Source organism: Cyclospora cayetanensis, unplaced genomic scaffold (genome assembly GCF_002999335.1).
Source record: "Cyclospora cayetanensis isolate NF1_C8 unplaced genomic scaffold, CcayRef3 CcayRef3_contig_121, whole genome shotgun sequence".
NCBI classification, from domain to species: Eukaryota; Apicomplexa; class Conoidasida; order Eucoccidiorida; family Eimeriidae; genus Cyclospora; species Cyclospora cayetanensis.
This window is the reverse complement of record NW_020312061.1, coordinates 102,701-124,123: the sequence shown is the minus strand read 5'-3', so window position 1 is coordinate 124,123 and position 21,423 is coordinate 102,701. Positions and strand designations below refer to the sequence as shown.

The 21,423-nt window shown below is 51.5% G+C and overlaps 3 protein-coding genes and 1 non-coding gene across 4 annotated transcripts; all 4 read right to left on the bottom strand.

Annotated features, from left to right (window-relative positions):
* Window positions 1-721: 721 nt before the first annotated feature.
* Window positions 722-7,769, bottom strand: LOC34619563 (the record flags this gene model as incomplete). The annotated part of the gene is made up of 18 exons (XM_026336340.1): window positions 7,654-7,769; window positions 7,056-7,247; window positions 6,836-6,887; window positions 6,249-6,335; window positions 6,038-6,087; window positions 5,785-5,916; window positions 5,472-5,607; window positions 4,850-4,911; window positions 4,572-4,643; window positions 4,124-4,265; window positions 3,937-3,998; window positions 3,210-3,306; window positions 2,942-3,028; window positions 2,580-2,641; window positions 1,952-1,985; window positions 1,509-1,555; window positions 983-1,063; window positions 722-806 (listed from the first exon to the last, which is right to left on the bottom strand). Coding segments are annotated over exons 1-18 (1,596 nt in total), but the record flags the coding sequence as incomplete, so codon positions are not given.
* Trnar-ccg lies at window positions 5,270-5,342 on the bottom strand. Its single transcript has one exon. It is a non-coding gene; the product is annotated as a tRNA-Arg (tRNA).
* Window positions 7,770-9,218: 1,449 nt separating the features above from the next.
* Window positions 9,219-11,855, bottom strand: LOC113147078. The gene is made up of 8 exons (XM_026336339.1): window positions 11,576-11,855; window positions 11,416-11,466; window positions 10,940-11,268; window positions 10,713-10,844; window positions 10,367-10,448; window positions 9,889-9,928; window positions 9,556-9,622; window positions 9,219-9,419 (listed from the first exon to the last, which is right to left on the bottom strand). The coding sequence occupies exons 1-8, from the start codon at window positions 11,853-11,855 to the stop codon at window positions 9,219-9,221; spliced, it is 1,182 nt and encodes a 393-aa protein (XP_026192124.1).
* A 1,297-nt stretch (window positions 11,856-13,152) lies between these two features.
* Window positions 13,153-16,530, bottom strand: LOC113147077. Its single transcript, XM_026336338.1, has 3 exons — window positions 15,530-16,530; window positions 14,640-15,313; window positions 13,153-13,406 (listed from the first exon to the last, which is right to left on the bottom strand). The coding sequence occupies exons 1-3, from the start codon at window positions 16,528-16,530 to the stop codon at window positions 13,153-13,155; spliced, it is 1,929 nt and encodes a 642-aa protein (XP_026192123.1).
* Between the last annotated feature and the right edge of the window lie 4,893 nt (window positions 16,531-21,423).

The window sequence follows — 21,423 nt, the reverse complement described above, 5'->3', positions numbered from 1 at the left end:
ACTTTGGGATATGTAGTCCGATTAATTCCGGAGTGTACTGCAGCCCAGATACCACCGTCAGTCGCGTATACAGCATATGCGCCTTCCCTACCTTCTCGAAGTGCGTGCGTGTCCTACACTGCCATAGGTCCCGTTTAATATTGCGGCGATGGCTAGAGTAGACCCCATGCAAAACGTCTATCCAGATGACTTCGGGGCTAACCTAAAAGAGGTTTACAATGGAACAAACTCTACAGGGGGCACAGCCACACGCGGGGCATGCCAATCCCTCTTAGCTGCACACCATACCTAGAAGCATGGAACAATGACCTTTGCTAAGACAGCTCTGGGTGCTTTTTCTATAGCTTATTCCATTCACTCTATTAAATACTGTTCCACCACATCGACATAACCCAGAAACCGAGTTGGAGGCCCCCCGTCCTCATCTGCTCCGTATTTGACTTAATATCTAACCCAATGGCCTTAGAGGCACCTGTTGTGGTGTTGCTGAAGTAGCTGTGCAGGCGAGGAAAAGAAAACTGTGAATGGGCAAGTGTAAAGTGCCAGGAGTTTTGGAAGAACTGCCAAAGGGGAAAGCGCTCCCACAGCCTGCCACCTGCCCGCAACCCTAATGAGCCCCAGAGTACATTTGACTGGATGGAGCACTAGGATCGCCACATTACCCGTCTGGGCGCTGTATGCTCTGGTCGAGCTGGGCCGACCTGCTGGCCTCTCTGTTGGCCTGGAGAAGCCCGAGGGCAGCTCTGGCGCTACCGAGGAAGCTGTCCTTCCGCAGCTCCGCCGCTTCCTCCGCCACAAATCCATAGCTGCATGCACAACGCGCAAGAAAAGAAGCCAGTTGGACTGGTTCGCGGTGCATTAGGCGTTTCCTTAGCCTTAGCAATGCGCGCTTCATGTAAAACAAACACTATATGTGTGCATAGCAGGATATGATGGGGCAAGGATCACAGTGGAGGTGGTAATGTGTTACTCTGCAGCTCACATGATTTGAGGGAAGAAAAATCTGGGCAGTTGAGACTTGGAAAAGGCTTTAAAACCTGCTAGCTTTAGGGCGAACTCCCATCTGCATGCATTAGTCATGTGTAAGTGCAGGCACACCAGCAAGAGAGTTATTCCGAAACGCATTGAAACAAACTGGTGCGAAGAATTCCAAATGCACAGAGAGTATGACTGTTGAGGCTTGGCACATTTCGAATCCCGTCAAAGTATCAGATCTCATAAAAAGTTCTTTCAAGGAGAAACAAGCACCAGATCGCCGGCGTACTTTCGCACACACGAAGTATCCCATTTACACGTCCATCTCGTAATGACAGGGCGGATGCATGCCTGAATACCTCTATTTATAGAGGACTGCTAGTTTTCTAGTCATAATGCAACAATAGTAACAGCGGCAGCAAGAAGGCAGCGGCAGCAGACATGACTCTCGATTGTCCAGCTAGTGAAATTCCCCGTATGCTGCATTAAGTCTTTCCCTGCTTAGTGCAGAAAATGACATTCATCCAGCATACCTCTCTCGTGAATCCGCAGAAATCACGTTCACTCTTCTTGCTATATCCTGAACAGCATAAGAACACCTGCGTTGTTCATTATGGCGATATGTCCCTGTGAGTGCACACAAAGGCTGATTATGTGCTACTGCGGAAACTTGAAAAAAGTTTGAGCTAGCTGAGAATTTCGCACCTTTCCCTCATTGGATACGAAGACGTAGGAGGTGCCCTCCTCGGACAAGGTGTACTTTGGGACCTCCAAAGTCAGCTCCGCATGCGCATGCTGCACGCAGCGACAAACACCCCATCAGGCCAGGCTGCGTCGCGCACAGGTGAAGGTGTCAGTAGACGGGTGGACCAGAAGCCCGAGGAACGGCAAGGAGGGGAAGGGGAGAAAAGGCAGAGAGACGCTGCCGGGGATGCCTCAGAGGAGTCGAGAGGAAGATTGACAACAGGAAACGCACGAATTTGCTTTTGTAGACAGCCATCAAGCCTTTTCTACACAAAACGAATCTGTGAGGAAGCAAAACCCACAGACTTCTTTCTCCAAACTACATTTCAAAGATAGACCCCGTGCTAGAGGGGTACCTATAACGTCTCTCGCCCTCCGTGGTTCTTTTAACGTGTTCTTCACGTTCTCTGCGCTGATTATGCAGCAAAGGTAGTGTCGTGAAGGCGAACACGACAAAACGAGAAGAGCACCGTGCCGAGAAGAGACAGTGGCAAGGACGGGCGAATCGAAGCGGAAGGAAAGGGAACGCGAAAGGCCTTACGGGATTGCCAGCTTCTCCATGGGCTTCCCAACGACAGCTTCTGGAAAGGAGTCTCTCTGGCATGCTGCAACATACCTGTGCGACACACCAAATCCTGAAGCGTCGAACATTCGGAGGTGGCACTTCTTCTTTAGGGAACCCCACCATAAGCAAACCAGGAGCAAACGCGGGATGCAGAGACAGCAGCATGTACTTGTGCAAGGTCGGAAAACCAGAAAGCACACGACCCTGCGGAACGGTCACTAACACTTGCATGTGACGACAATCCCCAAAATCCAACTGGTAAACCCCAAGTCCCGAATTGAGCGTCGGGCTGCACCTGTCAAAGTCTTTAGCAAGTGCAAGGATGAAGTCAATACGCTGCTCCCGTCTGGTGTTGCGCTGCAAAATAAATGCCCATCACGCGAGAGTAACTTTTACCGGTTAAGGCTTCGTGCTTTTAGGGATCTAGCCAGTCCAGACAGAGAGACAGCCACCTCTTGAGCCTCTCCTCTCCACACACACTCTCTATGGCGAGCTGAATGGGGTATAGAAAAGCAGCCATCCCTGTTCCCTCCCTAGACTGTCGTGCCTCTACGGTTTCACAGACTGCCCATAAGCTCTGGAAGCCCGCCTTGATAATTTCTCTCCAAACGGCTATCACCACCGTCACCACTGCCGCCACCAGCACCAATGACTTACATTCACATAAACTCTGAGCTTGCGTTGACTAATTACTGGCTGCACTTCGCACTCGTCTGCGGAGGCGCAGAGGACTGGCTCCGTGGCCTGAGAAGAGAAGCACTCAAGTGTACAGACTGGGATGTCACCGGTTTCGTTGCGGGAGTCGAAGCTTCAGTCATGGATCAGAGCAAAAGCGGGTGACAAAAGCAGGTGCAGATTTCAGGGTAACCAAGGAACAGCCGAAAGGGTGCACTACTTGATAAGGGGAAGGGGAAGGGTGTTTTACTTCGGGGGCTGGGAAGAGCATAATCATCCGGTTCTCGATGAGCAGGGCCGACCTTCTTCCAGAGGCGTCTTCGAATAGATTGATGGGGAACACGTATCTGAAGTAGAGCAAGTAGACTCGTCAACAAGAATGACGTTTTTATGCAATTAGTACTCCTCGGACTAATCAAAACGAGAAAACGGATAGCCATACGCACGTAGATTCGTTGATATATCTACGAACACCTGGGGGTCTCGATTAAGTAGGTCCCCACTTCAGGGAAAAGAAGACTGGAAGTGCCCTCTTGCGCTCCATGAGCGACCCTACTTCCCCGAAGGAGACGGTCCAGTCCAGTGCATCTATGAGTGCTTCCTTTTGGGAAGCTCCCAAAAGAGAAGGATAGAAAGGTCAAAGCGCAGGTATGGAACGTGGAATCAATAGCACCTGCTTGAACGCACTTAGATAGATTTGCGTAAGTCTGGGATCCCGTGCCTGTAATGTCATCGCCCTTGAGGAAGTTACCGAAATGCAGAGCTACGTTCCATCTGCAGCGAGACAGTCGCATACAGGGGGGAGGCAAGGGATTGGTCGCAGATGCTGCACAAACCTTCGTTCCGAGTTCCTTGCAGCATAAAGGAGAGCTTGCAGCTGGGAAGAGGGGCGAAGAAGATACAGCTGCAAAGAAAATGAGATTTTTTGTTGATTTAATATGGGCACCACGCTGTGAAATGGCCGAGAGGTGCCCTACCTGTCGAACTCTGCCACACTTGCGCAATCCAACGTAATGCGTTCGCGCTTCCCAGTAGGGCTCTGCACACGTCCGCGCAGGAAGAGAAAGAAGCATGGAGCAGAGAAGGTGTTCGGACACTGGAGGGCTTTTGGCCGTTCGCTGGTGTACAGGGGTCTACGGGGGGAGGCGCGAATAGAAGCCTAACCGTATGGATGATGCGTATTTCTCTTCGCTCCCTACTGGCGGTTGCGCTGCATCTGTTGGCCATAAGTGTTATGACGGGTTTGGCGTCGGGGGTTCCGTAGTCCTTATATAGATCGAGACAGCCTTTAGATACCACACCAACCCTGAAAGACGTCCAGAGACAAAACGGCTATAGCCTCATGGACCCGCCAGAAAAAACGGTAGGCTTGTTTACCAATTAAATAACGCACACTAACGCTTAATCTGAGCCAGTTGGAGTGGATGCACGCCTTGCGCCAACGAACGAGGAACGAACTAATCGGAAGCTACTCGTTTCAGCCGCTTTCGAAAGTCTACTCAACGACCCCTTACTATCGCTGTCACGGGCAATACCACACATGAGAAAGCCATGATATAAGACCGTTTTTACACGGAGATTCCAACTCAGTGGACATTCATGTACAACTCACTGATTTGAAGTGCGTCCCCTGTGGTCACCCTTCCTCATGAGGAATCCATTTTCCTCAAGCTTCTTGTACCAGCTGCAGAAAAAACAGTCCCCCGATGTGAGGCAGCATTTGAGGTAAAGGTAAAGAATAAGAGTAATCTCCTCTAAAGGGGTACCCGGCTCGAGGCTCGAAGGTGCCTTATGACTCGGTCACACTTCGAAGGGACATGCCTATAAAATAAACCCATATCTGGCACCAGCAACTTGAAATGCAATTAAGATTGGAAGTGAAAAACAAACCCCTTGTAGACATCGTCAGTTGGGAAGGAAAAGACGTAGGTTTCTTCTTCGGGGGTCCCTGGCTGCAGAGAACGCGTAGGCCACACAAGATGTATCGATGGACTGCAAGGTCGGGAATTTCAGAGGGGTCGTCCACATGCTCCTGATCTATCCATTTGAGAGCATTCTACCATTGTAGCAGAAAGATGATAACATAAAATATCGCTTCATAAACCAGACAAAAATTCCAATGCAACAAAGAGAGCGCCCATTGCCCATTGCAGGTGCAGCTCATAGGCACGACGAGTGCACACTAACGTGGAGTTGTGGGGTACAAGGCCTTTCGCAAAACGGAATATTTGCAAAATAGTAATGATTGAATCTATATGGCAAATAAAGAAATGCAAAAATCAGTTACAATCAGTGGAGATAGAAAGAGATAGAGCGAGACGGGACTCGAACCCGCAACCTCCGCCTCCGGAGGGCGACGCGCTATCCATTGCGCCACTCACTCATTCGCCAAGCAGAACTTTGAAACCGTGAGCCCTAACCACTTAGGCCGAAAGCAAGCCCCTTCCCAGATATAATATGAACCACTGCATCAGGTGCAACAGTAAATGCATTGCTATAAGAACGCTCTTACCTTGTGCGTAATAATGAACTCCCGGTTGACTGGGTCTGCATGCGTTGCGCAGTCCGCATGGTGAAGCTTCAGGATTGGCTGAGTATCCCCTTGTTTTTCGAAAAGCATCAAATTGCCATCCCGAATAACAAAGAGCCTGAAAAACGGCGTAACACATGCCTAGCACTGGCCCGGCTGCCACGTGCAGCTACCTCCTACTGATTGGGGAAAGTGCACGCAGCCTCCAATAAGGAAAGGCAGTATATTTGGAGAGACAGGCCGGCAGAACTGTGCCATTATGCCACACACAAGGCACATGCGATAGCTAACGCACTCGTTCTCTTCCGGAGCTTCCGGTTCAGGAGGCGGCGGAGGAGGTTCCTTAGGTTTTGCAACGGGGGGTGGTGGTGGTTCCTTTTTCACCGGAGGTTGATAGTATGTACCCATCCCAGCGATCCCCACGAGTCTGAGAAGTGGCACATTAGGGGATGCCGAGACGCCCAGATGCTGCTCAGATCCACCAGTTGTTTCGCTATGCCCCCCCTAACAAAGAATTGCAGTGTGCTGGGTGCAGGGGAAAGACATACTCCAAGTAGAATTTCTCCTGAGTGGTTACAGTGATCATTTTATCGGGCTCCTATAAATACAATAAGCCAAAGCGAAAGATGAGCACGGACTTTTGGAAGCGGCATGGCTACGCGCTCTATGCGACGGCAAAGGAGGCTGGAGCTCGTGCAAAACTCAGAGAATGCCAATCCATCCGCAACATAAAGGGTCTCATGACTTTCAGTTTCTTGCCTCAATTGATTTGAAGACGATGGAGTGCTGCTGCGTGTCAGGAGTCATCTTGACTTGTGCGCAGGGAATCAGCAGGGGCGTAGGATCCTATGAACGCACAAAACAAAGACTAGGGGTAGCCAGTCGTACCTTCATATATGGTATATGCGGCGCAACGCTGCATAAAAGGAACAAGTGGATGAATCATACGCGTGCGCGTGGAGGTTGCCCTTATTGCACCCTACATTGAGTTAACCAGAGGAATACAGCGTCATTCGTGTACAGAGAAGGGATACACATCACTACATATTGGTCTATGCATATGGATACAAAAGAAAGATTGAAGCACAGAATATATGCCTGCATGGATGGGCTAATGCTGTGGTGTATGTGGCCATGCTTGCATGCAAACGGGCATAGACAGACGTGTTAAGGCATATGAACTGTATTGGGCTAGACACCCAATTATAGTCGACACCCTATAGTGCGCCGACCCTCTCCGTGCCCTACTCCCAAAGCCCTAGTGTTTCTTTCTGCAAGCTGAAGTTATCCTTCAGTGAGGGAAACGGCAAAAGGGATGCAAGTGAGCGCCGAGGGCACATAATTACTTCAGGTGACGTGATGATAAGCATATTTCGCGCCTTGTTGTACTGCACCCGTCTGTAAGCACACATTCGTAACAGAAAACAGTTTTCCTGCCCTTGACTCAGTCAGCAATGGCTTGTATTATCAGCATGCATCAGCAAACACTTGCACGCCACCCGCAGTGTTAGTAAGAATAGCGGCGCCGCCAGTAGAAGCAGCAGCAGCTTCATTGTTCTGTCGGACCCGTTGTGCCTTTCTGATAATGTTGGAGCACCGTCAAAGCCAATGCCATCTGGGATGTTCACAGATACTAGCATTTCTTCCTTTGGTGTTGAAGGGGCCTCGCTGGATGGTGGGACTGTCGAGGGAGGCAATGCATGCTGCACCAGGGGAGCGGCCCTAATGAAACCACCGTATGCCAGCGCGTGGTGCCACCTGAATAAAACGTAGGAACGTAGGACTTCAGGCAAACAAACTGAATTATTCTGGAGACCGACAGCAACGCTCCATTGGCAGCGCCAGGCAATGCAAACGTAGCTGCAGGGGTGTTTGTGTGTGTGTGTGTGTGTGCGTATGTGTATGTGTATGTGTGTGTGTGTGTGAGTATTTGGATGGATGTGTATGACCCAGAATGTGGCCTCTGGTGGCGAACTGCCTGGCCATAAGGTAAGTATGCGCAACGCATCCTCGCTAGCGGAGGCTGCGCGGCTGCGACTGTCGATCATGAGCTGAAGTCCTGTCTGTGTCATTGTCATGTTTCTTCAAAGGGTTTGGGTAGCTGGATCTTTCGACTTGTCGTTGGCTAGTCTTGGGGTGGCTAGCTCTTGGAATTGATTCGTACCTGTTCAGCTCATCATCAGTCCTGAACTTGAACAAGTGGGTCTCCGAGCGCCCTGGGCAAGGCTCATAGACCAGAGTGATGAGGAGGGCGGAGGCATCGACGGCAAGGCTCACCATCTTGTGAGGGCGTAGAATGGCTGTGGGTTCTTCATCCTGTTGAAGGGGGAGATTGGGAGAAAGAAAGCAAAAAAGAATTGTTTTTATGCTTATTTGTTAGCCGCTCATCAATCCGTTCCGGCGATCCTTGTGACAACCCCAGTGTCGTGCGTTGTGTTGCTGCCTATACTCCCGTGGAAAACGGCCATCAGCAGCGGTGCGAAAATTGTACGAACGCTAAGCACTTGCACCTGTCTGCGGGAAATCGCCGCCCCTGCAAACACTGAGCGTCGCTCTCTTGCTTACCTTTGGATCGTAGAAGAGAAGAAGTGTGCCCTCATTGACAGCCATGACTCTGCAGGTCAGGTGACGAGAAAAAAACGCAAGAAAGAAGTACTATCGATGTTCTTCTCAGGCGGGGCGGCAGCAACAACCACAACGACAGAACGATAGCAGCGCGAGCGGTAATTCAACTGGCAGGGCTTCACTTCTCTCTATAGTCTGCATCCTCGTCAAGCGACCCCATGCACGCGTGCAACACAGTCCCTGCGCATGATTTGACACACATTGCACGTGTCAAGCCAATTTTCTCTGGCACGCGCTACATACAGCCCTGCCTTCCCACGGCTTCTGCTTCTCCCTCTTCAGGCCCAAGGTCAACAGCTCTAGGCGTCAGAAATCAGCAGAGGAGCGCAGGTGCCCAACTGAGAGGCATATAAATACCCCCCAGCAATATTTGCTTCTTTACCAGCTTTACAAGCACTTTATGCAAGTCGGCGCCTAGCCGAGGACCTACCAGAGTAGAAGAAAGCCCCATCAATCTTCCACTGTTCACACACAGCAGCACATCCATGCAAATCCCAGACCCTGAGACAGCTGTGCGGGCCATTGGCTAGCCGCTGGCTGGTTGGCTAGCTAGCTGTCTAGCTACTGGCGAGCAGGGTAACACCGACGGATTCTCCTCTTTCCGGGCCACGTTCTCCAAGTCGATCTACATTTTCCAAGAGGCTGAGTAAAACGGCAGAGAGAACACAGTAGAAGATGGGCATTCAAGGCTTTTAGAGGAGTGCAGTTGCTGAGCCTTTCCCAGCAAATTGTTGAGGGAGCGCAGTGCAGCTACGCTGGGATTAACAAGAGGCAGCGCGAGACGGTGGTCCGTAGGGTCCACATGAAAGGACTTGCGAGGGAACTCGTGCAGGAGACATCAGACACTTGCCGCTTAAGAAGGGCTTGCTGTTCTTCCATCATGCGTTGCTGTAAAAGAGCCATTGAGGTCCTTTCTTCCCTCTCATCGGCTCCGGCCACTGCGCACCGACAAGAGCAACAAAGATCAAAACAGGTTCAGAGACTCTGCTTGCTCAGCACAGAGAGAAAAACGCCGCTGTCGCTCCCCTTCCTCCTCTAATGCTGCCTTCCGCTTAAAAGCTCTTCTTGCCGCCGCTCCACCTCTCCGCCTCGCTGCCACGACCCCTACAGCCTTATCCCAACAATGTTCACCCTCAGCTGCACGTCCAAACCCTTACTCTTCCGTTCCCTGTCTAGGGCCTGCAAGATTTGGCCCATTTTGGTAGAGAGAGCCTCGAGCTGCTCTATTCCAACTCCCCGTAAGTGCTTTGGCAGCGTCAGCACCACCGGTGGCGTTAAAGCCTTCTCTCTGTTGAGGGCCTCTACCTAACATAAAACACAGCAAACTCACTACCAGTCCAGATACAAGCCGTGAACCCTGTACCAGACTCACCAGACTTTGTAGAGCATGCCACTAGGGAAAAGAAAGGAGGGAGCATGAAGAAGCAGAAAACAGCCCTACAATTTTGTAGAGCCTTTGGATCTCTGCGCGTTGCTCTTCAATGAGCTTCTGCCCCTCTAGCAGGTTCCTGCACACAGCGCCCATAGGACCCTATGTCATGAGGTCTCAGTTCAAGAGCCTCTCAACCAAGCATCGATTTCTCTATGTCTCTTGCTTCTTGTACTCCAGAGGAAATAAACAACGACTCTTATGTCCCAAAGCTAAAGGACTGAAGCGCCGTTCCACGCTACGAAAATAGCCTAGTCCACTTCGAACGCAACGCTCTAAAGCAAGGACGCTTAGGGCATATTTTTATGTAGCTTCAAGCGGCATGAAACTGCAGGGATGCTTTACGCTTCTGCTTGTACGAGGCACATCTTGGAGATCCGGAGCTCTGCAACCCAACCGAAGACAGCACAGGAGATAAAGGTGTAATGAACGTAGCATGTTCGTTGCCAGGGCGCACGCATGCGCCTCTACAAACAGCACTGTGTACGGGGGTCGATGAAGAAGAGAGCTTGCATGCAGGCATGTGCCCATCAGAGAGGGCTTGCATGCAGGCATGCACGTGAGCTTAGCTGTCCAGACACCGCACACGCCTACGGCCGAGCAGAAGTGCATACGAGCACCAAAAGAAGTGTTCAAGGAGGAACGGCACAAAAAGGAGCCGGAGATTACAGATAGACTCAGCTGTTGCGTCTTTGGCCCCTTGAGGAGGAGTTCCTCCTGCCTTTCAAATGGTGGGAGGCCTCCAGTGCGCATGCAGTCAGAGTAACATGCACGAGAGTCAACAAACAAGCAGGCACTGCCCGATTCTTCGGGATAGACGCACCCTCCGTAGTGTGACCTAGTTGCCGTGTAGTCCCTCTGTGCAGCTCCACTTCCCTCTGGACTTTTACGAGCTGCTCCGCCAGCTGAAGTTTCAACCAAACGCACCAGCAACGTAGAGCCGGCAGAAAGTTGCCCTCTCATAAAATGATGCCTAAGACCTCAGAGAACAACTGCCCAGTCCATTGGGAGATGGGAACTCCAGCCTCCCAGCTATCCTGTTCGGCAGTGCTCTCTGCCTGGCTAGCTTGTATGCTTGCGAATACGCCAGCAAGGTGCCTAGCTACAACCAGGCATGGCCCGCAACGCCCTTAAAGGGTCTCTAGAATGAACTATAGCGACTCTCTTACGTCTTCTGGAGAGCGTCCTTCATACGACTCATCTCCTGCTGTGCCCGTCAGCTTCTGCAGCTTGCTTAGGCGCGTAAGCAGTCGCTGCTGGTCCTCTTTAAGTTTCTCGTTTTCCGCTGTTTTATCTTCTCTCTGTGGAGCACGAAATAACAAAATACGAGCTCCAACATGAAAACCAAAGCGCCACACCCTCTAGCGTAAAGCTGTAAGCCGAATTCACAGCATACCTGCAGTCTTTTTATGAGAGAGTCTCTGTCGGCGATGCCTTTTTCAGCTGCTGCAAGGGCCTCAACGACTTCCTGCACTTCCTTTTCTTCCCTGTGTCTGACTTGCTCAAGAGCAGCAATCTCAGCTTTCATGGAATCGAGCTGAAGTCGGAGCCTTTGGTTCTCGTGGATGTACACTTGCAGGTCCTTTTGAAGCCTCACCTGGCTATCTCCTTTGGTATGCTGTAGTCGCATCACTGTTTCTGTTAGAGATTCGATCCTCTCTTTCTGCTGCTCTATAAGCGTTCGGGCACTCTCCAGGGCTCGGGACTCTCGCTGGGGGGCCAGCACTGAAGCAAGCCAAAAAAAGGAGAAATACAATATGCATCGCAGAGCAAGAGACAGAGAGATTCGGCTGTAGCAGCAGCCAGTCCAAGCGGGAAGCCACAGGAGTGCACACACATGCTTTCAAGCAAAAGAGGCAAATAGGCCCCAACTTGTTTCAAGTCTGCACCAGGCATACACTTTGGAGGCAGCTACCCCTTCCTCTTAGAAAATCAAAAAAATGGGGGAGGGCGGGTGGATCCTCTCTCATTTGCCGACTGGACAAACACTAAGAAACCCAGGGAGTCTGGGGGAGGGGGAATCGCTGCCTACTGTCGTGAATAGGCGCCTGGTGAGCCATTTCTCTAACAAACTTCCGTTCTGGTGCTGCATGTGCAGAGGCTTTCAACGAAGCGCTAGCAGAGACAGACACAGCCAGTTCTTCCTGGGAAGGCTCAGAGAGAGGCGTCGAGGAACCGCTGGGGGTGGAGCCCTCTTCCAGGGGCAGTTCCTCAATCCACCCCCCGTGCTGCCGGAGAGGCCTACCAGCACCCCAGTCTGCATATATGAGCTCGGACGCTAGTGCGAGCATGAAGGATAGCTGTTGATCCATGGTGCCTGTGCTGCGGGGAGAGGCAAGGGAGGGAGTCCCCGCGCTCTGTGTCTGCAGAATGCCATGCAAGCCCAGAGGTTTCCGGAGGAAACTGCTGCAGAATGTGCTACAGCAGCTAGGAGGCTTCCATGGGCCCTTGAAACACACGCGCTAAACGAGGGTCAGCTGCTCTAAGCTGATGTGGCCGCCTGTGCATGCGGTATCCAGCAAAGGAGGCGTTGTGTCACGACTGCTGCACTCGCATTCTTTGAAAGTAATTCTTGTTCCACTGAGAGCTGGGGGGTGGCTTCTGAGTCATGAATTCTGTCTCTGCATGCATATGTGGACTCAAAAAATGTCTTCTACATGAGTGGACGGAACCACTCCACTCGCAGCTTTTAGCCGCGCATACTTTTACTGTAGCTGCTTTGTCCTAAGGGGCTCTTTTGAAGGAGCCGTAATGCAGGAATAAACATGCATGTCAGACTAACTTCCACACCGACGTAACCTTGAAACGTAATCTTTTCCCGTGGCTAGCCGAGGGTTGAGGGCTTTCCAGAGGGGGGGAGGGAAGGGGGCTTCCAGCTGTCTAGTCAATTCAGCTCCGGCATTTGCACAGCTGGATGAGAAGCAAACGAACAGAAGAACCCTAAAAAGCACACTGTTAGGTTCACAGGAGAAACCTTCAAAGACAATGTTAGCAGCGCTCAGACAGACCACAACGCAGTGGTCGGCGGGGGCCCTCCCCAAAGGCATCCAATGGAAAGATCCTTAAAAAAGAGCCACCTAGAGGAGGCTGTAAAAATAATACATTAATAATACATTTTCTCGATATTTCCGTCTAAGATACTTCAAAGGATGTACACCTTCATTGCGCCCCCGAGCGCCCCTTCGTCCGTCCACCGGCACAGTATGCCTCGTAACAAATGTGGTTTCTACTAACCCGAGCAGCAATGCCTGGCCTCTCTTTGCCCCACTTATACGGCATTTTCTTAGAGTATACAGTCATTTTTTTATTTCATGACTTCCCCCGAAACCTCAGGCAGAGGCTTTCGCGTCAAGCGACAGTATACCCCATCGTGTTGCAGTGTCTTTCTATCAAGACTGTCTCGCTATTGCTCTATTGGTCGACCTCGCAACTTTCAGATATGGCTTGTATACCCTATCGTGTTGCAGTTTCTTTCTATCGAGACTGTCTCGCTATTGCGCTATTGGTCGACCTCGCAACTTTTAGATTTGGCTTGAATACCCTATCGTGTTGCAGTGTCTTCCTATCAAGACTGTCTCGCTATTGCTCTATTGGTCGACCTCGCAACTTCTAGATATGGCTTGCGTCTTTGTGCTGCGTGGAGCTGTCCCTACTGCGGTTCTCTATGCCTCCTCCGGTTGAGCGGTCGCTACTATGGCTACATGAGGTAAGGCCTTGCGAACGCAGACAGCTAGAGACTGAGACTTCTCTAGAAGCAACAGGGGAAGGTTGGTCACACTGTAGCCAGTTGGAGGGGTTAGGCAGTACCGAGGGGTAGTCCGCTGCAACGGATGCAGTAGAGGGGACAAGCCTACGAGTACGCGCTTTCTTTTACACCAGTTCCACACAATTAAGGGTGCGCGACTTCTTGCACACTGGGCCTTGCTAAATGCTGTACTCATGGAGGCTCTGACCTGTGCGCGGAGCAGCTGTGCACGGAAGGCTTCGGGGAGAAAGCCTCTGCTACCCTGGCGCCCACCCTACGAGGGCGGGCGGTCGACGGCGACAGAAATCCAACACGAGCATTTGAACTGCAGCTCTAATATACATTATTGGAGCTGAAATTATTGGGCTGCTGGCACCGAATGCTGGGTGATATCCGAAGGCAGGCAAAACGCATCTTGGCTGTGGCTCTCCCTTTCCTGATGCCGGAACCAATTGGTGCGACGCGAGCAAGGAAAGGATGAAGAAAGCTCCTTATCAAGGGATTTTAACGGCGTAACACGAAGCGATAATACTAAGTTTGGGGCTAAAAGGATCTCACAAACATCCCAGAGGAAATGCAGAGGTCAAGGCGCAATTCAATATCGGCTTTTTGTTGCCACGGTAGTCACATGCCTCACGCAGGACAGCCCGTGCCCGCTGGACGCCATGCTATACATTTCTCACTGATGCACGATACCGTGGCGGCGAAATCAACTAATCGAGTTTAAAGCGGCACAGAGGCGGCAAGCAGAGCCGCATGCCCCCCATCCCTCTGTTCTGCTCGCATACACTGGCGGCTGAGGACCTCAGGGAAGCCCTGCAGGATGAAACAGCCCCATACACGGAACATCCCGCAAACTATAGTGGCACAGAACCTCGATCACTTCAAACGGCAGCTCGACTCTGGACACACAGCCGAGGGCCAACATCGTGTAGCAACACGAAGCAAGTAGTCTGTGATTCGCAAAAAGAGCTGGCCACATCTCGAGGGCTCGTCATGGGCACCCCAATTTCAGTGATAAACCAAATCTGCTGGAGTGCTGATAGGCGAAGAAGATGCGCACTTAGTTCCAGCAGCATCTCGGCTGCGCACAGCCCATGAAGAGAGCGGCCTTTTCGCGGCACAGTAGGCACACTACCGAAAATGCGCGCACCGCCAGTGACACGCCTCCCTCCTACCTAAACCTTATTCCTGCTGCATGCACCCGTCGTCCAACTACTGCTAGGGAAACACCTTCACATAGCCATTCAGTGAAACTGCTGCAGAGATAGAGGCGACGCCCTGCATGCGGGCATCCCTATGCCGTTGGCGCTGCTACTGCTGCAGCAACAGCACTGTCTCATGCAGCTACAGCTGAGAGCACCTGGGCGGAGTCCGCTGCACGAAGATGACGACGACCCCATCGTGCATGGTGTCGTTGGAGGGTCCTGCCGTGACACGCAGGGTGGTTCTGTTCCCGATGCACCCCTCCATGTGGCATCTCCTTGCGGCCTACTCGGTATTCTTTGCTGTCGCTGCTGCTGCTGCTGCATGCCGAGCACAGAAGAGGTGCGATACGAGCTTAAATGTTGGCACGGTAAGGCCATCCCTGCTGCTACTGCTGAGGGATTCGATGACTCCTCAGCCACTTCTGCTACTGCGGATGCTGCAGCCGTTGCTGCTGCGGCGGCTGCTGCTGCTGCTGTGCTACCAGGGGCAGCAAAACTATAATGACTCAGCACATCGGAAGCGGCGCGAGCAGCAGCCCTGCTTGCAACAACGGCAGCAGCCGCTTCCTCGTGGTGCTGCTGCCACCAGGAAGCAGCGGCAACACGGCAGCAGCCAGGTGGGTGTACATCAAGCGGGGGGGGGCCTCTAACAGCGGCAGCAGCAGCAGCTTGTGCTGCCTTGTCAATAGGCCAACACACTGTCGCGTACCTGCGGCGATGCACATGTGAGGTCGGGCGGCTTCCACCCCACACACCTGGACTGCTGCTTCTGGGGAAGCTGCAAGCATTACTACTGCGACTCCGGTTACTCCAACACCTGTCGATATCGTGCATGCAGCAAGCCATACGCTGCGTCCGCACGGAGCCGAGATTGAGGCTCACGGGATCTCCATCGCCTCCACTTGGAGCCGAGCCTCCCGTTCCAGCAGCAGCAGCTGCACAGCAGCGGCTCGTTGCTGCGGTGGCTGCGTCAGGCACGAACACACTATGGACCGGAGTCGCAGTGGATGAGGACGGAAGTGCTGGCGTGGACCTGCCTGAGGGGAAAGAGTGCTGCCGCTGAAGGGCATTGCGCAATCGCAGCTGCTGAAGCTGCTGATGCTGCCGCTGCTGCTGGCAAGGGTTTGCTAGCTGCCCCTGCAACTGCAGCTGCCAATGCTGCCTTGACAGCTCTGGAGCAGCTGTCAGGCTCCCCGTGGATCCAGCAGGACCAACCACCCCTTGAGTTTGAGGGCAGACAAGTGGCTGCCGCTGCTCGTGTTGCGACTGCATATGACCCTGAAGGGGCGGAAGTGTATGCCTCTTCACCCTGCGTCTCGGTGCAGCAAATTCGGGGCCCTGAGTCCGCTGCTGCTGCTGCTGCATGCAAGGCTTAGGCTTGCCTCCTAAGACGTTCTCAGTGCCCTCCTCGAAATACAGAGCACCCAGAGCTGCCGCCGCCACTGCAGGCCGTGAGGGCCTTCCAGCATCCGGCTGTGAGCGCGGCGTGTGCATTTGCATCTCCCCTCGTCGACACACTGCACTCGGAGGCAACGACAGAGGGGGCGGCCCCGACACGAGTGCTCCTTCATGCGACCGGCTGTGCCTCAAGGCTGCAGGAGCAGCATCGGCGACGTCATCGACACCGTCGGCTGCCGGCGCCAAGTCCATTGCGGGGAGGGATTCGGTGTCTGGGGGAGGCCGTGAAAACAGTGCCTCCCTGTGCTGCTGCACTTGCATCCATGAGGCAGCAGCCTTTGGTGAGTCCTGCTTGTCATACCTTCTGGGGGACGCTGCCACGCTGCTGCTGTTGCTGATGCTACTCTGAGTTGCTGAAACGTCAGAGCCATCGCTACTGCTGCTGCTTTCTCTATGGACGGATCGGTCCCCCTGCCCCTGCTTTGACTGTTGCTGCTGTTCATTCTGGCCGGCTGCAGAAGACCGCTGACCCTTCGCGGGCTCTCGATTACATATCAGATCTAGCATAGACATGTCGGGGTTGTCATCATTCAGCAGCCAAATAACGGAAAAGAAGCGCTCAGCTACATAAAACATTATGGTAAGGATCGAAGAGATATATGTATATACCTTTCCTTGGAAAAAGATCTAAAAGGAACAGCGCTTCAGATGGAGTGGCCTCGCCATTCGCACCCTTTTCAAGCGCTGCGGCAAAATCCCTGAGCGGCTAAAGCAGTATCCACAAGGAAGCCTCCTGGCGCCTGGCACTCCAACGCGCGAGGATGGATACAGGTCTCATGGATGCGTGTAAGGCCGCCGCATTGGACGCTACTGGCTGCTGCTTGCTCCTGCAACTCCGTGACCCCGCGGAGAATGCACATTGAAGCGGCCGCAACAAGCACAGGCGACACCCCGCTCCGTGTAAAGGTGAAAAGGGTGTACTTTCGCTCTGTACACTGTACACAACAAATCTTGTACCGTGTCTTTCAGGGGGAACCCTCACACAGGGGTCGGTCAGCAGGGCAGCTGCTGGAGGGAAGGACCTCCCACTATGGCAGCGGCGGCTGCAGAGCAGCCCCGGTACTCAGCATGCACGACTTTGGCCCACTAGGGGCCTTTCGGAGGTGCTTCTTCATTTTTAAACGGAACATATAAAGCTCTATACACTACGTAAAAGTTGGAGGCGGACTGCAATGAATTGAGAGGTGCTCCAGCGCCACCGTTGCTTTCAGGTCCTCTATGCGTCGTGTCCCGCCTCGAATCCTATTATCCATTCGACAGATGAAGCCATTTTTATTTGCCTAATAAATTTACCGAAACAATATATGCCATATCACAAAAGAAGAGATGCTGTAAGCTCCACCAACCAGTGTCTCTCGGTAGCCTCTAATGATTGGCGCCAGTATAGTACGTGACGCAACCACCTATTCACCAGTTTTTTACTCAAAGTGTTGCAACTGTTTGAATAAGATTTATGAAACCTAACTATGCAATTAGGGGTCATATGTAGTGTACCCTTTGAGGGGGCATGCCCGCTAGCTTTGAATATAGGGATTATTCTTGTGGGTGTGGGGCGAAACTCTATCACGCACTCTCAGTGCACCAGTTATTTCAATTGAGAACTGATAAGACACTACAAATTATGCTTGTTTGTTCGATAACTAGGTCTTGATGAGTAGTATTTCCTCGAATTAGTACGCAACGATGCTGTGAGCGTGTGCGCTAGATCCTATGCGCAGGTGGCTATGCTCTCGAATGGCCTGGAGCCTCCGACTAAACTACGCGTGGACCGTTACCCATCTTGCTTTCCTGTACGTAACCGTACTTTGTTTACAAGCAGCTGTCACTAACTGCTGGACTTGGGAGCTGTTACGGTCCACTTACGATCTCCACGGGAAATACTTTGCTTCAAACCTTAAGCAAAAACTTATCGAAAGCAGTTGATTGGCGCTCCGAAACTGTTTCTTTCCCTTCATCAGCTCTCAGTACTTCAGCATGGGTGAGATAGACAGCGAGGATACGCCTACCTCAACTCTTTGCACTCCATGCATCCAGATGCTGTGATGCCCAGCATCTAGGGCCCAGGCGCCCCGTAGCGGGCGAAGATTTGCTCAGGCACTAGCTACCATATTGGATTATTCAATAAATATCTAGTAAGAAATTAACAGTTTGTTTGGCTGCTCGTATTTTTTTTCGGTTTGCGTGAGAGAATTAGCTAATTACGCTTCCCGTAGCCTGCAAAACTACACAACAGTTTCTACTGGACTAATTTCCATCAAACAAGTATTCCAAACACTTGACGAATTGGGCTCTCCTTTGAGTCTTGTATTGATTGCTGAGCGGTATTAGCACGATACTATGAGACGCAATGTTGCGTGCGTTTGAGACGCTAGGTGCACCTTGCTATGAATGCTGTCTCACAGGACTTCGGGTTTGCCAGTTCGAGCTTCCTAGCCTTCCCTGCCTCCCTGTCAGTAGCGCTTTTGAATGCGGCCAGTGGAAGGCAGGAGCTTTTCCAAAAGGCCCCTCGTAAGATTCTATTAGGCTTGTCTTATATATGAAGTTGAGCTACTGCAAATTACTGGGTCGTATAATTTGAAAACGCAAGCACAAGCAAAACTCCAACGACATTGAGCGAATAGACAAGGCCTCGCGAAAGTAGGCTGTTTGGCGGGCAAATAAGTTACAACAGGGAAACAGAGAAGCTCCTTGCGCACCCCGAGGTGAGGTGCTCTGAAGGGTTGTGCTTAGGAGAAAAACCCAGCTGAGGAGCCATCCGCAGCCGAGTCTGCGCTTTTTATACTCACATCAGTAGCCACGCATTGCTAGAGTGACTTGTCAATCGATGTGAAATGGATCTGTTATCCGAGGAAACGGCTTAGAAGTGCAACCTGCGTGCTAACTCGTAAATGCACTTCCTTACATTCTGGTCTAGTGGCAGGCCGAGAACGCAATGATTGGCGAAGCTACGGCAGTTAATACCACTTTACATTGAATTCCGGGCCATAATAGCCTGGTCCGTAGTTTCCATGTTAAACTAATGCACCAAGAGTTGATTATCCTCCGCCATGGGCCACCAATGGCAAGCGCACCTGCAGCCACTGCCTCTGAGTGTGCCAGGGCGCTCTGTGAAGACGCACCTACCGATCTCCTCAACAGCTTTTATTTCACATATGTAAAACAAGTAGGACTGGCATCCCAACAGGGTGAGTCTTAGTCCTCATGCTTTGGGCTCAGCAGCAAAGTAAAGGAGGATGGTTTTGCGCGTGCACCCCTTCCTAGTGACTCTGAAACTACTTCTTTATGAAAGAAATAAATTAAAGTAGTAGCCATGGCGCAGCAGGAGTCTGCAAATACCACAGACAGTTTACTGATTACACATGACTAGCTGCCAGCAGGCTCGCACGCGCTCGTCGTCTTTAGCATCATATTGAGCTAATCCTCCCTTCAGCCTCAAGCGATGCTCTGCTGGGTCACATCCCTTTACAGCACAAACAGGAATTTGAGCTACAGGCAGATGATCGTTGCAATGTGCAAAGTGCAGAAATCGACCAGTCCCTTCGGGCCTAACCCTGTGTTGGTGCCGGAAAAGGACGGATGGTGGCGCATAGGCGATAACTTTAGGCTCCGGTTCAAAATTACTGCGAAACACATGTTCCCGATGCCTCATGCTAGTAGATTATTTCGCAAATTACACGGATAAAGAGCCTATTGGGCATTTAACGTAACAGGCACCTACTTACAGATCGTCATTTACGCTGATGAGAAGTACAAGAACGGCGATTCACGCTCGCTCTCGCAAACCTAAGTTTAGCTGTGTACCGTTTGGACTTTTAAACGACCCAGCCAAACTGCAAAAGCAAGTTTATGAGGATGATCATGAGCATATCACGGGTTAACGGATGGTTCTTTACATGGACGAAGTCTTAGCATTCAGGCGAAGCGCTCAAGATCATTACAGCACCAGTAGTATGTGAAGGCACCGAAGTGTTTCTTTTTCTAGCCACCAGCCGTATTCCAGGGCGTTCACTCGTGGCTGAAGAAAATGAGCCGTATCCAGCAAACTTTGAAGCAGTGTGTGCGTGGTCGCCTTTACTCACCCGCAAGACCGTTGAGTGCGCGTAGTGGGCGCCTGTTTCAACTAATCCATTTGAGAACGCGCAATTTCTGAAGTGGAAAGAGAAGGCCGATGGTGTTTCAGCGAGCGCCCTCTACCCAGTAGAAATATTTGGCGCGCGTTTATGGTCGAAGCTGCCTTGCATCTGGTTGTGCATTGCCCTGTTAGCCGGGTACCCTGGGGGATGAGGAAGGATAGGATGATAGTTCCTTTCTAGTGGCAAGCAACTTTTTCCTTCAGCTTTCATGGCCTCTTTGAAGACTGGCCTCCCTGTGGAGACTTCAGGACGAGCATTATGCACTCCATGCCTGCATGTGCCACATACCTCCGTGGTCCTGAAACGTGAGAATGCAGAGAGCATCGAACAAAATGACCGGGGAGGTTGAATCTAAATCGACCACCAGTCAGCTTTATATGGACATTCTACTGGTAAGGACGATGTTAATGGAACTGCCTGACTATGTTTCATTTTGCCAAGATAGCAGCTTCAGAGTGCGGCCCAAGGACCTGGCGATATCACTAGCTGCAGATACAAGGAAATGCTAGAACTCATATAAAGACAGATTTATCTAGCTGTATTGCAGGGAGCAACTCTAAATGGTGTATATGGTGGTACGGATAGTTGGGGGGATGGCCATTAGGGGTGGAATAGCCAGGCCCACAGGAATCCGTAAATCTGATATTTACTTGCTCATTCGATTGTAGCCAGTCTGTGTGATAATACGGAAAGAGAGGAAGAACAGACTATAGGCATACGCTCACGTCACAAAAATGAGGCAGCCGAGTTCAGATTCCGAGTTTCCGTACAGCCTCAGAACTGGCATTGCATTGCCAGGCTTTATTTCTACACTGGTATGATGGCGAAAATATTCTGATAGAGTCCGTTGGATACTGTTTAGCCCTTCCGGCGCATGCTTGCCATAACGCAAGGCAATCCTAGTGATAGAAAAAGCTTGTATGTTTTCCTGGTCGAGTGATGTATGTGAGGGACCCATGATGCGCGAATGCATGCAAACTAGCAAGCACTACTACTTGCTTACCGGAGTCTCCGAAAATGCTATCTTGAAACACGAAAATTTAGTATCACCTCTCGGTAATTTCAAAAGTTCCTCTGCAGTCTGTGTAGCGCTTCATAAATGTTGTCCTTAGGCATATACTTGACTCCAGGCTAGACACAGATCTGATAAAGCTTGAGTTTTCTTCAAAAACTCTTCCGTCTTTCCCTGCCTGTACCCCTCTAAGTGCTCGACATGGGGCGATGGGGGCAGCTGGGGTGAGCGCAGCTGTGTTCTCTAGGCACTCCGAACTTCACAGCTAGCTGCACACGGCATCTAGGGCACACACAGCACAACGGTGTCCTGACTCGCTTAATA

What these genes read in the sequence shown, in the direction of transcription:
- LOC113147078 (XM_026336339.1), bottom strand. Translation starts at nt 11,855, where the DNA reads ATGGATCAACAGCTATCCTTCATGCTCGCACTAGCGTCCGAGCTCATA. An exon ending in CCAGGCGCCTATTCACGACA is followed by an intron (nt 11,467 to 11,575) that starts GTAGGCAGCGAT and finishes TGATTTTCTAAG; the next exon opens with AGGAAGGGGTAGCTGCCTCC. An exon ending in ACTAGGTCACACTACGGAGG is followed by an intron (nt 9,929 to 10,366) that starts GTGCGTCTATCC and finishes GTTGGGTTGCAG; the next exon opens with AGCTCCGGATCTCCAAGATG.
- LOC113147077 (XM_026336338.1), bottom strand. Translation starts at nt 16,530, where the DNA reads ATGTTTTATGTAGCTGAGCGCTTCTTTTCCGTTATTTGGCTGCTGAAT. An exon ending in CACTCTTTCCCCTCAGGCAG is followed by an intron (nt 15,314 to 15,529) that starts GTCCACGCCAGC and finishes CGATATCGACAG; the next exon opens with GTGTTGGAGTAACCGGAGTC. An exon ending in CCGCCCAGGTGCTCTCAGCT is followed by an intron (nt 13,407 to 14,639) that starts GTAGCTGCATGA and finishes TGTAAAAGAAAG; the next exon opens with CGCGTACTCGTAGGCTTGTC.